The sequence below is a fragment of the Tachypleus tridentatus genome, chromosome 10 (assembly GCF_004210375.1).
Source record: "Tachypleus tridentatus isolate NWPU-2018 chromosome 10, ASM421037v1, whole genome shotgun sequence".
NCBI classification, from domain to species: Eukaryota; Metazoa; Arthropoda; class Merostomata; order Xiphosura; family Limulidae; genus Tachypleus; species Tachypleus tridentatus.
Genome location: NC_134834.1, coordinates 12,637,033 through 12,653,041, shown reverse-complemented (window position 1 = coordinate 12,653,041; position 16,009 = coordinate 12,637,033). Strand labels below are relative to the sequence as shown.

Genomic DNA, 16,009 nt, shown 5'->3' with positions numbered 1-16,009 from the left:
TTTGTTTACACTGATAGTCCATTGTGTAGCTTTGTGGTTAATTCCAAACAAACAAAACTACTATTTTATTTCTATATGTAAAGATTTGTTTTTCTTAAGTTGAGCGTGGAAAAAAATTAGTGTTCGGAGAGAACCATGAAAGTTAGAAAGGATTGAGAAAATATAGTTTAAACTATATCATATTTAAAAACACGGACGATGTTGTTAGACTAAATGTTAATGTTTTTTGTTTTGTTGTTTCTTTTTAAATTCTCGCAAAGCTACTGGACGACTACCTGCGCTACCCCGGTAGCTCTACTTTAATTCAGTAGCACATGGATAAATTACAGGAAGGTTGCTAATCAACGCCACCCACCGCCAAATCTTGAGCTACCTTTTAACTGATAAATAGTGGGATTAGCCATTATGGGTTAAAGCTCCCATGGCTCTCGAGTAGCTTTGTACGAAATTCAAAAGAAACCAAACCACTTTCAGAAACATTCCTAGTCATTTTCAGTCGAAGTGATTAAACTTTTAGTTTAATTCTCTGTAAAGCCAAAAGGTGGCGTTTTCTTAAAGAAATTACAATATTACAGTAGTTTACCCAATCAGATTGTTAACCAACTTCAACTTCTATTTGTTGCAGCTTCGAAGATGAGCACGTGTAAGACTGGAAAAGCATGCTTGGTATGATGTTATGGCTGATCAGTACAGATTGCTTTATGGGTGATTTAGACTGGAATGGAACACATTTTATCTTGTGACTGATAATTTTGTCCTCTTTATTCTCTCTTACTGATTATGTGCCATGAAGGTTTATAAAAGATTGTCTATTACAAATGAATCGTTAAATCGGACAATGGGTGTCTCTAGAAAAGAGTAAATACGAAACAAATACTCTACCAATTGAGAGTTTTTGATGCAATCTCTTTATTTGCTTTGAGAAGATCATACTTCGTTAACCTCCATGATTGGCGAAACGTTCAGTGATAGATGTTGTATGGTTTTTGAAAATTGTGTTTATACACCAGATACTGGATAAATTAAGCTAATCAGCCATTAATGAAAGTGTACGTGACCACCTTAAAGATAAAAGAAATTTAGGTTGTTTGTTTGGTTGGCGTTTATTAGCGCAAACCAACTAGGATAACTGCGCCAAACAACCGGCAACAAATGTAAGAGTAAAATTATTAAAATGTATAAGTATATCGAGATAAAACAATGTCCAAAATTCTGAGTTAACCAAATAGCCACCAAACGTATTACCACAGTCGCATCTTCAGCGACACACAGACAGATTAGTTTCTCAAACGCAACTAATCCTAGGTGGATATAAGAATTGATTTGTTTTGAATTTTGTTCAAAGCTCAGCTAGCTATCCGCAGCCAGTTGTTCAGTCTAGCAGTGTAAGACTGGGGAAGGTATCTAGTCATCACCACCCACCGCCAACTAGATATCATCGAATAGTGAGATTAACCGTCGCTTTATAACGCCCTACGGCTGAAAATGCGAGAATGTTTGGTGCGACCGGGATTCGAACCCACGACCCTCAGTTTACGTTTTGAATGCCTTAACCCACCCAGCCATGCCGGGCAAGATGAGAAAACAAAATTATCATGGCCAGGTGGTTAAGGCACTCGACTCGTAATCCGAGGGTCGCGGGTTCTGAATCCCCATCACACCAAACATGCTCGCATTTTCAGCCGTAGGTTACCTATGTGACGGTCAATCCCACTATTCGTTGGTAAAAGAGTTGGCGGTGGGTGGTGATGACTAGCTGCCTTTCCTCTACTCTACACTGCTAAGTTAGAACCGTCTAGAGCAGATAGCCCCTCGAGCAGCTTTGCGCGAAAATTCAAAACAAACAAACAAAAGCTCTAAACTACTACAGAAATAGCTCTATTTACAATACAGCGTTTACCCTCAATATGTAATTTTCACATTAAACACATTTTAAATAGATTCAAAATAAAACATTTCAAATTACAAGAACATGTGGAGTAATTCACGGTCGAAGACAGTTTCATTGTATTTATTTACCAGATATTATACCAATCATTGCCTGTTGGTTTGGGGCTTTAAAAACTTTCGTATTTAAAACAAAGAAGAAGTGGGGAGCGTGAATTACCCACTATCACTATTTTGAAACGAAACACCTGAACTGTTCATTTGATGCGAGGGTTCAAAATGCTACAAGTGGTGTTAAACATAACTTAACTGAGCATCGGTTTCGCGTACTTTGCTGCTGACTTTCTCAGTCAGTTAAGCTCTCATTCATTGAACACAAGTTGTAAAATGGAAATGTTGCAAAATTCGAACCTTTCGACAGACTGATCACCTATTTGTAATCTATCTCTGCGACTCCACCCGAGTTCCATCGGAACTATCGGATTTTTTTGCTTTTACTTGTACAGCTTTCTTTTGCAGAGTAAAATGTAAAAGACCCAAAAACCGAACAATAACCGTAGCAGAGGTTAAACTTTCTTTTTTTTTCCTTCGTCTAGTTAGGTTATCTTAAGCCATCCAGTTTAAGACTAAAAGTAAATCTATACATTGAAATGGGCACAGTTATTAGTCTGCTCTGTATAGTATTACATTTAACCGAGGTATTCCATAATTTAAATGGAACCTTTTAACCAATGCTATCATCTTCCCATTCATTTGAAATCTGGGTATCTGAGAGTTTGGTTACAACTGTACAAACACTGTAGTTATCTTTTGTAGATATCAAACTGAAAAGATAACTTTCAGCTCGTAAAGGAATAACATCAATCAGTGAAAAGCAACAACAAAAAACAATATGAAACTCTACCCTATTCTAGGACTGAGAATGAGCCATGGTTGGGGATTATGGGCCCAAAAGAACTCCGTTATCTGCGTCAAACAACCGGTAAAAAATGTGAGAAGTAAAATGCTGTAAAATCGAAGAAGAAACCGAAGTAAAAGCTAAAGAATGTTCAAGCATTAGGTAAACTAAATGTAGTTAAAAAGGCCAATGACCTTCGAAAAACTAATAACACAATCAAGTTGCACAGTGTTAACATTACTAACGACACCGTCAAAACCCTCAAAAAATATGTCTAAAATGGTGTTGATTCTCACGGTCGTAACGAAAGTAAAGTGTTGGCTATTGTGACTTAAGTGTCGTAAATGTTACACATTGATGGATCAGAACCAGATAAAAGAAAACTATATCGAGGACATCGAAATAGTTAAGTACACCCCCCACCCACTATCTCATGGCCATCGAAATAGTTAAAGTACACCCCCCACCCACTATCTCATGGCCATCGAAATAGTTAAAGTACACCCCCCACCCACTATCTCATGGCCATCGAAATAGTTAAAGTACACCTCCACCCACTATCTCATGGCCATCGAAATAGTTAAAGTACACCCCCCATCCACTATCTCATGGCCATCGAAATAGTTAAAGTACACCCCCCATCCACTATCTCATGGCCATCAAAATAGTTAAAGTACACCCCCCATCCACTATCTCATGGCCATCGAAATAGTTAAAGTACACCTCCACCCACTATCTCATGGCTATCGAAATAGTTAAAGTACACCTCCACCCACTATCTCATAGCCATCGAAATAGTTAAAGTACACCTCCACCCACTATCTCATAGCCATCGAAATTGTTAAAGTACACCCCATCCACTATCTCATGGCCATCGAAATAGTTAAAGTACACCCCCATCCACTATCTCATGGCCATCGAAATAGTTAAAGTACACCCCCATCCACTATCTCATGGCCATCGAAATAGTTAAAGTACACCCCCATCCACTATCTCATGGCCATCGAAATAGTTAAGTACACCTCCACCCACTATCTCATGGCCATCGAAATAGTTAAAGTACACCCCCCATCCCCACCCACTATCTCACGGCTCGACATGTATAGGTGGGTTAAGGCGTTCGACTCGTAATCTGAGGGTCGAGGGTTCAAATCTCCGTCGCATCAAACATGCTCGCCCATTCACCTGTGGGGGTGTTATAACGTCACGCTCAATCCCACTATTTGTTGATAAAAGATTAGCCCAAGAGTTGGCTGTGGGTGGTGATGACTAGTTGCCTTTCCACTAGTCTCACACTGCTAAATTAGAGACGGCTAGTGCAGATAGCCCTTGAGTAGCTTTGCGCAAAATTCAAAAAACAAACAAACCCACTATCTAGACTAAAAACCGGATTTTGATACTCGTGGTTGGTACAGCATAGATAGCTTAAAAAATAAAATCCAGTTCCCAAAGTTTCGTTTAAGTCTGAATTCAGCCTCATTCTAATACTCTACTTACGTGTGTATCAAGAAGATGTGTAATCTTCTGTAAACATGCATATAAAAATAATATAAATACGCACCTTCCGAATGTTGAGTGGTTTTACTGGCGCAAAGCAATAAGGCTATCTGCGCCAAACAACCGGTAAAAAATTGGAAACTAAAATTACTACAAAATAAGTGTTTGTGTGTGTTTTTCTAATAACAAAGTCACATCAAGCAATCTGCTGAGCCTACCAAGGGAAATCGAACACCTGATTTTAGCGTTGTAAGTACGTAGACTTACCGTTGTACTAGCGGGTGTACACGAGAACTGGAGAAATTAATGTTAAAACTCGGTTAAAAGAGTTACACAGAATTAAAAAGGCGAATGGCCTGTTAAAAGTTAAAAACACAAGCAAGTTGAACAGTGGGACCATCGACAGCTCGAAAAAAAAACGTGGGTAATTGTGACCTGAGCTTTAGAAACGCCCCACAATAGCAAATTAATTCCAAGATATTTGTGTTTTCTTATAGCAAGGCCACTTCGGGCTATCTGCCGTGTCTGTTTTTCATATAGCAAGTCATATCGGGCCATCTGCTGATTCGTCTGAGGGGGAGTCGAATCCCTGATTTTAGCATTGTAAATCCGTAGACTTACCTCTGTACCAGCGAGGGACATTTTTGTTATGTGCGTTTTTTTCTTATAGCAAAGCCACATCGGGCAATCATCTGTGTCCACCAAGGTGAAACGAGCCGTTGATTTTAACAATGTAAATCCATAGACTTACCGCTGTCTCGGCGGGGGCCATTTCCAATGAAAGAAAATGACGAGTTAAATCAAATCCATTAACACTGACCAAAAATGATTCATATCTTCTTGAACTGACTAAATCAAAATATTCTAGGTTAAAGGAAACGAGGTCCCGAAAAAAACTATTGTTTTTATTTTAATACAATTAATACTTTAATTAAGTTATTATGTTTAATAAGTCATCAATTCGCTCGGAGGTCCGGCATGGCCAGATGAATAATGCACTCGACTCGTAATCTGAGGGTCGTGAGTTCCAATCCCTTTCACATTAAACATGTTCGACCTATCGGTCGTGGTGGCGTTATAATGTGACGGTCAATCCCACTATTCGTTGGTAAAAGAGTTGGCTGTGGGAGGTGATGACTGGCTGCCTTCCCTCTGGTCTCACACTGCTAAATTAGGGACGGCTAACGCAGATATCTCTCCTATAGCTTTGGGCGAAATTCCAAACCAAACCAAACCAATTTGTTAGGTTGTTGTTTTAAAATAATGGTATTAAAACAACAACACGACCTGTGCCAAGGAACTGTCACAAATAAGTACCATACAATAAAATCTAAACAATGGCCAAGTTATTCTTGTGTTTAGGTTGTTTCATTTCGTTTTTAAGTTCTTGGCCTCTTCCATTCAAATTAATATTAAACCTGATTTATGGATAGTGTTACCACCATCAATGACACTGTCCAACTTCAGGAAGTAATGTGATGTAGATGTCGCCACCGCTTACTCTCGTTGTTATTGAAATTAATTCATCATTGTTGTTAATTTTCAGGTATGAAACTCTACATCCAAACCTTTATTTTCGCAATTGTCATAATGTGGTTTGCTATGTCTTCGAATTGTTTGCCTATTTGTAAGGAAATCTACAACCTGAAGAGACCAGTTCTGGAGAACGACCTTGCTCAAAAAGGCATCAATTCCTTCACTGATGCTGTGAACTATCTTCACGGTGAGAAGATTGGTCAATCACAGTCTGAGAAGCCGAATTCACCAGTGAAGAAATCTCTGAGTTTGTTCACCTACTGGAGGCCTAAGACTTTCGCAGACAACGGCAAAGGAGATTCTGACTTTTTTCCTGCTGTCGGTAGAGGGAGCTTTATTCGACCACGTGGACAACCTCTTCGTTGGGGATAAGAACAAATTTACTCAGTGAAGACAGCTTTCCATCAGCACTTCTTAGTCTGGTGTCTGCTTATGTTGATGTTCTTATATGTTTTTGGTATTTGAAATTGATTTGCTTAAATAAAAACACTTAGATTTCATAAATGTGCGAAGTAAGGTTTCGTCTAACCACAAATAGTATGGGATATACGTCCCACCCCCGAGCTACAAAAATAAAGTCACTTATAATGATTTCAAATATTACACGTTGCTTAGGTAGCGTTGTGTTGTCAATAGTTTACATTAATTAGTAAACAATAAGATCGGTGGGGTTAACAAAATAGTGTTGATTAAAAAAAAAATTAAAATATACGTATAGCCGATAGTTATAACTTTGCTCAATATTTAATAGTAGGCTGTTTGGTGCTTTTTTGGTGCAAACCAATTAGGCTAATTTACCAAAGAATCGAAAAAAAAAAGTCAAAAGTGAAAGACCATATAGTGTGAAACTTTAAAATCCGAAAGTCAGGTAAAAAAAAGTGACTTAACTGCAAGTCAAGTGAAATAAGATGAAGTTGTTTCTTCTATGTTGATTCTGTTTAAAATTTATATTAAACATTCGTACACTGTTACATCTAAGCCATCTTTACCCAGCATTCCGCATTCATTGAAGGAAGCAACATGTGTTTGTGTGCTTGAACACGTACGTGCAGCGACACGTTCTAACTAGTGTAGAACGTTTCTATTTTCCTTCCTACCTTTGTTTTTAGTTTTCTGTTAGGCCTCACCAACACGTTTTTATACAGGTGCACTATTTTTTTCCTAGTTAGGCCTAGCTTGTGGTTAACTAAAATCTTATTACGCACTAAACAGCAGATTGAATATGTATTTTAGATAAAAATATACTCAAATAGTAACAAAGAATCGTGTTTCGTCTCAACTTACACTAGAATAAATTGTTCTATACTTTGAATCATAAATAACTTCAGTTATGAACAGAGGAAATAGCTTTGCACGAAAATTTACTTCAGTTACAGTTACTGTGTTTACCCTGATTGATATTGCTACACATTGTGATTTCTACTAGTATTTTTAGTGGTTTCGTGTATTGGTTTAGCTGTGCTTGATGTTAAATAAATTCCTTAAAATAAAAGTTTTGTGTGTCTCCTTAGTTAAAACGAAACAACTTCAAAATTTGTTTTTTGAATTTTTTTAAAACAGCCAGACGATGATCATTAAAAGTTCATACCCCAAAATTGGTTGTTTGACGCGAAATAGCCAAGTTGGTTAGCTCCAAACAACAGAAAAAAAGTCAAAAATAAAAAATTAGAAAATATAAAATAAAGTTATATCTAAGCAAAGACAATTCTTACAACAACAACAAAAAATTGATAACAGCTACGTCCCGTAACAAGCTAAAAGCACAATAAAAACGGGCAATATCACTAATCGCCTACGAAACCGTCCAACAGGGATTAACTCTTAGGAAACACAAATCTGAAACGGTCCTGTCACTCACAGTTGTGACGTCTAAAACTGGAATAATCGAACTGCTAAAACAAAAGTGACTTATTAAAACAAGAAATTTAACCGACTAAGCTCTCAAGATTATGGGTTTAACTTCATTGCATGGCTCAACATAATGTCAGCTTGGAAATCAACATCACAAGTTAATTGTGGTTCAAACTAGCCCTACTTCAGGGCCCGGCATGGCCAGGTGGATAAAGCGTTCGACTCGTAATCTGAAAGTCGCGGACTCCAATCTCCTTCACATTAAACATGTTCGCCCTTTCAGCCGTGACAGTGTTATAAAGGTACAGTCAATCCCACTATTCGTTGGCAAAAGAGTAGCCTAAAAGTTGGCGGTAGGTGGTGATGACTAGTTGCCTTTCCTCTAGTCTCACACTGCTAACTTAGAGACGGGTAGCGCAGATAGCCCTCATGTAGCTTTGCGCAAAATTCAAAAAACAAACAAACCCACTATCTAGGCTAAAAACCGGATTTTGATACTCGTGGTTGGTACAGCATAGATAGCTTAAAAATAAATCCAGTTCCCAAAGTTTCGTTTAAGTCTGAATTCAGCCTCATTCTAATACTCTACTTACGTGTGTATCAAGAAGATGTGTAATCTTCTGTAAACATGCACATAAAAATAATATAAATACGCACCTTCCGAATGTTGAGTGGTTTTTACTGGCGCAAAGCAATAAGGCTATCTGCGCCAAACAACCGGTAAAAAAATTGAAAACTAAAATTACTAAAAATAAGTGTTTGTGTGTGTTTTCTAATAGCAAAGTCACATCAAGCTATCTGCTGAGCCTACCAAGGAAATCGAACACCTGATTTTAGCGTTGTAAGTACGTAGACTTACCGTTGTACTAGCGGTTGGACACGAGAACTGGAGAAATTAATGTTAAAACTCGGTTAAAAGAGTTACACAGAATTAAAAAGGCGAATGGCCTGTTAAAAGTTAAAAACACAAGCAAGTTGAACAGTGGGACCATCGACAGCTCGGAAACAAAACGTGGGTAATTGTGACCTGACCTTTAGAAACGCCCCACAATAGCAAATTAATCCCAAGAGATTTGTGTTTTCTTATAGCAAAGCCACTTCGGGCTATCTGCCGTGTCTGTTTTTTATATAGCAAGTCATATCGGGCCATCTGCTGATTCTTCTGAGGGGAATCGAATCCCTGATTTTTAGCGTTATAAATCCGTAGACTTACCTCTGTACCAGCGAGGGACATTTTTGTAATGTGCGTTTTTTTCTTATAGCAAAGACATATCGGGCAATCTGCTGTGTCCACCAAGGTGAAACGAGCCGTTGATTTTAACAATGTAAATCCATAGACTTACCGCTGTCTCGGCGGGGGCCATTTCCAATGAAAGAAAATGACGAGTTAAAATCCAATCCATTAAGACTGACCAAAAATGATTCATATCTTCTTGAACTGACTAAATCAAAATATTCTAGGTTAAAGGAAACGAGGTCCCGAAAAAACTATTGTTTTTATTTTAATACAATTAATCCTTTAATTAAGTTATTATTTTTAATAAGTCATAAATTCGCTAGGAAGTCCGGCATGGCCAGATGAATAATGCACTCGACTCGTAATCTGAGGGTCATGAGTTCCATTCCCTTTCACATTAAACATGTTCGCCCTTTCGGTCGTGGGGGCGTTATAATGTGACGGTCAATCCCACTATTCGTTGGTAAAAGAGTTGGCTGTGGGTGGTGATGACTAGCTGCCTTCTCTCTGGTCTTACACTGCTAAATTAGGGACGGCTAACGCAGATATCTCTCCTATAGCATTGGGCGAAATTCCAAACCAAACCAATTCGTTAGGTTAGGTTGTTTTTTAAAATAATGGTATTAAAACAACAACACGACCTGTGCCAAGGAACTGTCACAAATAAGTACCATACAAAAAAATCTAAACAATGGCCAAGTTATTCTTGTGTTTAGGTTGTTTCATTTTGTTTTTAAGTTTTTGGCCTCTTCCATTCAAATTAATATTGAACCTGATTTATGGATAGTGTTACCACCATCAATGACACTGTACAACTTCAGGATGAAATATGCTGTAGATGTCGCCACCGCTTACTCTCGTTGTTATTGAAATTAATTCATCATTGTTGTTAATTTTGAGGTATGAAACTCTACATCCAAACCTTTTTTTTCGCGATTGTCATAATGTGGTTTGCTATGTCTTCGAATTGTTTGTCTATTTGTAAGGAAATCTACAACCTGAAGAGAACAGTTCTGGAGAACGACCTTGCTCAAAAAAGGCATCAATTCCTTCACTGATGCTGTGAACTATCTTCACGGTGAGAAGATTGGTCAATCACAGTCTGAGAAGCCGAATTCACCAGTGAAGAAATCTCTGAGTTTGTTCACCTACTGGAGGCCTAAGACTTTCGCAGACAACGGCACAGGAGATTCTTACTTTTCCTGCTGTCGGTAGAGGCTTTATTCGACCACGTGGACAACCCCTTCGTTGGGGATAAGAACAAATTTTCTCAGTAAAGACAGCTTTCCATCAGCACTTCTTAGTCTGGTGACTGCTTGTGTTGATGTTCTTATATTTTTTTGGTATTTGAAATTGATTTGCTTAAATAAAAACACTTAGATTTCATAAATGTGCGAAGTAAGGTTTCGTCTAACCACAAGTGGTATGGGATATATATCCCACCCCCGAGCTACAAAAATAAAGTCACTTATAACGATTTCAAATATTACACGTTGCTTAGGTAGCATTGTGTTGTCAATAGTTTACATTAATTAGTAAACAATAAGAACGGTGGGGTTAACAAAATACTGTTGATTTTCAAAAATTAAAATATACGTATAACCGATAGTTATAACGAATATTTAATAGTAGGCTGTTTGGCGCTTTTTTGGTGCAAACCAATTAGGCTATTTTACCAAAGAATCGAACAAAAAGTCAAAAGTGAAAGACCATGTAGTGTGAAACTTTAAAGTCCGAAAATCAGGTAAAAAAAAAAAGTGACTTAACAGCAAGTCAAATGAAATAAGATGAAGTTGTTTCTTCTATGTTGATTCTGTCTAAAATTTATATTAAACATTCGTACACTGTTACATCTAAGCCATCTTTACCCAGCATTCCGCATTCATTGAGGGAAGCAACATGTGTTTGTGTTCTAAAACACGTACGTGCAGCGACACGTTCTAACAAGTGTAGAACGTTTCTATTTTCCTTCCTACCTTTGTTTTTAGTTTTATGTTAGGCCTCACCAACACGTTTTTATACAGGTGCACTAGTTTTATTCCTAGTTAGGCCTAGCTTGTGGTTAATTAAAATCTTATTACGCACTAAACAGCAGATTGAATATGTATTTTAGATAAAATATACTCAAATAGTAACAAAGAATCGTGTTTCGTCTCAACTTACACTAGAATAAATTGTTCTATACTTTGAATCATAAATAACTTCAGTTATGAACAGAGGAAATAGCTTTGCAGGAAAATTTACTTTAGTTACAGTTACTGTGTTTATCCTGATTGATATTGCTACACATTGTGATTTCTACTAGTATTTTTAGTGGTTTCGTGTATTGTTTGGTTGTGCTTGATGTTAAATAAATTGCTTAAAATAAAAGTTTTGTGTGTCTCCTTAGTTAAAACGAAACAACTTCAAAATTTGTTTTTTGTAGTTTTTTTCAAACAGCCAGACGATGATCGTTAAAAGTTCATATCCCAAAATTGCTTGTTTGAAGCGAAATAGCCAAGTTGGTTGGCGCCAAACAACAGATAAAAAAGTCAAAAATAAAAAATTAGAAAATATAAAATAAAGTTATATCTAAGCAAAGACAATTCTTACAACAACAACAAAGAATTGATAACAGCTACGTCCTCTAACAATCTAAAAGCACAATAAAAACGGGCAATATCACTAATCGCCTACGAAACCGTCCAACAGGGATTAACTCTTAGGAAACACAAATCTGAAACGGTCCTGCCACTCACAGTTGTAACGTCTAAAACTGGAATAATCGACAAAAATTATATCGCAAAGTTTTTGCTAAAACGAAAGTGACTTATTAAAACAAGAAATTTAACCGCCTAAGCTTTTAAGATTATGGGTTTAACTTCACTGCATGGCTCAACAGAATGTCAGCTTGGAAATCAACATCACAGATTAATTGTGGTTCAAACTAACCCTACTTCAGGGCCCGGCATGGCCAGGTGGATAAGGCGTTCGACTTGTAATCTGAAAGTCGCGGACTCCAATCTCCTTCACATTAAACATTTTCGCCCTTTCAGCCGTTGCAGTGTTATAAAGTTTCAGTCAATCCCACTATTCGTTGGTAAAAGAGTAGCCCAAAAGTTGGCGGTGGGTGGTGATGACTAGTTGCCTTTCCTCTAGTCTCACACTGCTAACTTAGAGACGGGTAGCGCAGATAGCCCTCATGTAGCTTTGCGCAAAATTCAAAATCAAACAAACCCACTATCTAGGCTAAAAACCGGATTTTGATACTCGTGGTTGGTACAGCATAGATAGCTTAAAAAATAAAATCCACTTCCCAAAGTTTCGTTTAAGTCTGAATTCAGCCTCATTCTAATACTCTACTTATGTGTGTATCAAGAAGATGTGTAATCTTCTGTAAACATGCACATAAAAATAATATAAATACGCACCTTCCGAATGTTGAGTGGTTTTTACTGGCGCAAAGCAATAAGGTTATCTGCGCCAAACAACCGGTAAAAAATTGAAAACTAAAATTACTAGAAAATAAGTGTTTGTGTGTGTTTTTCTAATAGCAAAGTCACATCAAGCTATCTGCTGAGCCTACCAAGGGAAATCGAACACCTGATTTTAGCGTTGTAAGTACGTAGACTTACCGTTGTACTAGCGGGTGGACACGAGAACTGGAGAAATTAATGTTAAAACTCGGTTAAAAGAGTTACACAGAATTAAAAAGGCGAATGGCCTGTTAAAAGTTAAAAACACAAGCAAGTTGAACAGTGGGACCATCGACAGGTCGAAAACAAAACGTGGGTAATTGTGACCTGAGCTTTAGAAACGCCCCACAATAGCAAGTCATATCGGGCCATCTGCTGATTCGTCTGAGGGGAGTCGAATTCCTGATTTTAGCGTTATAAATCCGTAGACTTACCTCTGCACCGGCGAGGGACATTTTTTATAAGTGCGTTTTTTTCTTATAGAAAAGCCACATCGGGCAATCTGCTGTGTCCACCAAGGTGAAACGAGCCGTTGATTTTAACAATGTAAATCCATAGACTTACCGCTGTCTCGGCGGGGGCCATTTCCAATGAAAGAAAATGACGAGTTAAATCCAATCCATTAACACTGACCAAAAATGATTGATATCTTTTTGAACTGACTAAATCAAAATATTCTAGGTTAAAGGAAACGAGGTCCCGAAAAAAACTATTGTTTTTATTTTAATACAATTAATCCTTTAATTAAGTTATTATGTTTAATAAGTCATCAATTCGCTAGGAGGTCCAGCATGGCCAGATGAATAATGCACTCGACTCGTAATCTGAGGGTCGTGAGTTCCAATCCCTTTCACATTAAACATGTTCGCCCTTTCGGACGTGGTGGCGTTATAATGTGACGGTCAATCCCACTATTCGTTGGTAAAAGAGTTGGATGTGGGAGGTGATGAATAGCTGCCTTCCCTCTCTGGTCTTACACTGCTAAATTAGGGACGGCTAACGCAGATATCTCTCCTATAGCATTGGGCGAAATTCCAAACCAAACCAATTCGTTAGGTTAGGTTGTTTTTTAAAATAATGGTATTAAAACAACAACACGACCTGTGCCAAGCATTGTTTTTCTTTTTTTGAAATTTCGCACAAAGCTACTCGAGAGCTATCTGTGCTAGCCGTCCCTGATTTAGCAGTGTAAGACTAGAGGGAAGGCAGCTAGTCATCACCACCCACCGCCAACTCTTGGGCTACTCTTTCCCAACGAATAGTGGGATTGATCGTCACATTATAACGCCTCCACGGCTGAAAGTGCGAGCATGTTTGGCACGACGGGGATACGAACCCGCGACCCTCGGATTACGAGTCGCACGCCTTAACACGCTTGGCTATGCCGCCTCCTGTGCCAAGCAACTGTCAAAATAAGTACCATACAATAAAATCTTAACAATGCCCAAGTTATTCTTGTGTTTAGGTTGTTTCATTTTGTTTTAAGTTCTTGGCCTCTTCCATTCAAATTAATATTGAACCTGATTTATGGATAGTGTTACCACCATCAATGACACTGTCCAACTTCAGGATGAAATGTGATGTAGATGTCGCCGCCGCTTACTCTCGTTGTTATTGAAATTAATTCATCATTGTTGTTAATTTTCAGGTATGAAACTCTACATCCAAACCTTTATTTTCGCGATTGTCATAATGTGGTTTGCTATGTCTTCGAATTGTTTGCCTATTTGTAAGGAAATCTACAACCTGAAGAGACCAGTTCTGGAGAACGACCTTGCTCAAAAAGGCATCAATTCCTTCACTGATGCTGTGAACTATCTTCACGGTGAGAAGATTGGTCAATCACAGTCTGAGAAGCCGAATTCACCAGTGAAGAAATCTCTGAGTTTGTTCACCTACTGGAGGCCTAAGACTTTCGCAGACAACGGCACAGGAGATTCTGAGTTTTTTCTGCTGTCGGTAGAGGGAGCTTTATTCGACCACGTGGACAACCCCTTCGTTGGGGATAAGAACAAATTTACTCAGTGAAGACAGCTTTCCATCAGCACTTCTTAGTCTGATGTCTGCTTATGTTGATGTTCTTATATGTTTTGGTATTTGAAATTGATTTGCTTAAATAAAACACTTAGATTTCATAAATGTGCGAAGTAAGGTTTCGTCTAACCACAAGTGGTATGGGATATAAGTCCCACCCCCGAGCTACAAAAATATAGTAACTTATAACGATTTCAAATATTACACGTTGCTTAGGTAGCATTGTGTTGTCAATAGTTTACATTAATTAGTAAACAATAAGAACGGTGGGGTTAACAAAATACTGTTGATTTAAAAAATTAAAATATACGTATAACCGATAGTTATAACGTTGATCAATATTTAATAGTAGGCTGTTTGGTGCTTTTTGGTGCAAACCAATTAGGCTATTTTACCAAAGAATCGAACAAAAAGTCAAAAGTGAAAGACCATATAGTGTGAAACTTTAAAATCCGAAAATCAGGTAAAAAAAAAGTGACTTAACAGCAAGTCAAGTGAAATAAGATGAAGTTGTTTCGTCTATGTTGATTCTGTCTAAAATTTATATTAAACATTCGTACACTGTTACATCTAAGCCACCTTTACCCAGCATTCCGCATTCATTGAGGGAAGTAACATGTGTTTGTGTTCTAAAACACGTACGTGCAGCGACACGTTCTAACGAGTGTAGAACGTTTCTATTTTCCTTCCTACCTTTGTTTTAGTTTTCTGTTAGGCCTCACCAACACGTTTTTATACAGGTGCACTAGTTTTATTCCTAGTTAGGCCTAGCTTGTGGTTAACTAAAATCTTATTACGCACTAAACAGCAGATTGAATATCTATTTTATATAAAAATATACTCAAATAAGTAACAAAGAATCGTGTTTCGTCTCAACTTACACTAGAATAAATTGTTCTATACTTTGAATTATACACAACTTCAGTTATGAACAGAGGAAATAGCTTTGCAGGAAAATTTACTTCAGTTACAGTTACTGTGTTTACCCTGATTGATATTTCTACACATTGTGATTTCTACTAGTATTTTAGTGGTTTGTGTATTGGTTTGGCTGTGCTTGATGTTAAATAAATTGCTTAAAATAAAAGTTTTGTGTGTCTTCTTAGTTAAAACGAAACAACTTCAAAATTTGTTTTTTGTATTTTTTTTAAAACAGCCAGACGATGATCGTTAAAAGTTCATATCCCAAAATTGGTTGTTTGACGCGAAATAGCTTATTTGGTTAGCGCCAAACAACAGATAAAAAACTCAAAAATAAAAAATTAGAAAATATAAAATAAAGTTATATCTAAGCAAAGACAATTCTTACAACAACAACAAAGAATTGATAACAGCTACGTCCCGTAACAAGCTAAATCCACAATAAAAACGGGCAATATCACTAATCGCCTACGAATCCGTCCAACAGGGATTAACTCTTAGTAAACACAAATCTGAAACGGTCCTGCCACTCACAGTTGTGACGTCTAAAACTGGAATAATCGACAAAATTATATCGCAAAGTTTTGCTAAAACGAAAGTGACTTATTAAAACAAGAAATTTAACCGACTAAGCTCTCAAGATTATGGGTTTAACTTCACTGCATGGCTCAACAGAATGTCAGCTTGGAAATC

At 37.5% G+C, this 16,009-nt stretch overlaps 2 protein-coding genes across 2 annotated transcripts in view; one reads left to right on the top strand and one right to left on the bottom strand.

The window, feature by feature from the left end:
• LOC143227963 (LIM/homeobox protein Awh-like) overlaps window positions 1-4,924 on the bottom strand; it is a 161,870-nt gene extending 156,946 nt beyond the window's left edge. The window contains exon 1 of the mRNA XM_076459314.1: window positions 4,904-4,924. Within this exon, the coding sequence (XP_076315429.1) occupies window positions 4,904-4,924 (21 nt within the window). The remainder of the gene's footprint in view (window positions 1-4,903) is intronic.
• A 904-nt stretch (window positions 4,925-5,828) lies between these two features.
• On the top strand, window positions 5,829-7,291 carry LOC143228009 (uncharacterized; the record flags this gene model as incomplete). The annotated part of the gene is given in 1 exon segment (XM_076459356.1): window positions 5,829-7,291. A coding segment is annotated over 1 exon segment (360 nt). The 3' UTR covers window positions 6,191-7,291.
• Between the last annotated feature and the right edge of the window lie 8,718 nt (window positions 7,292-16,009).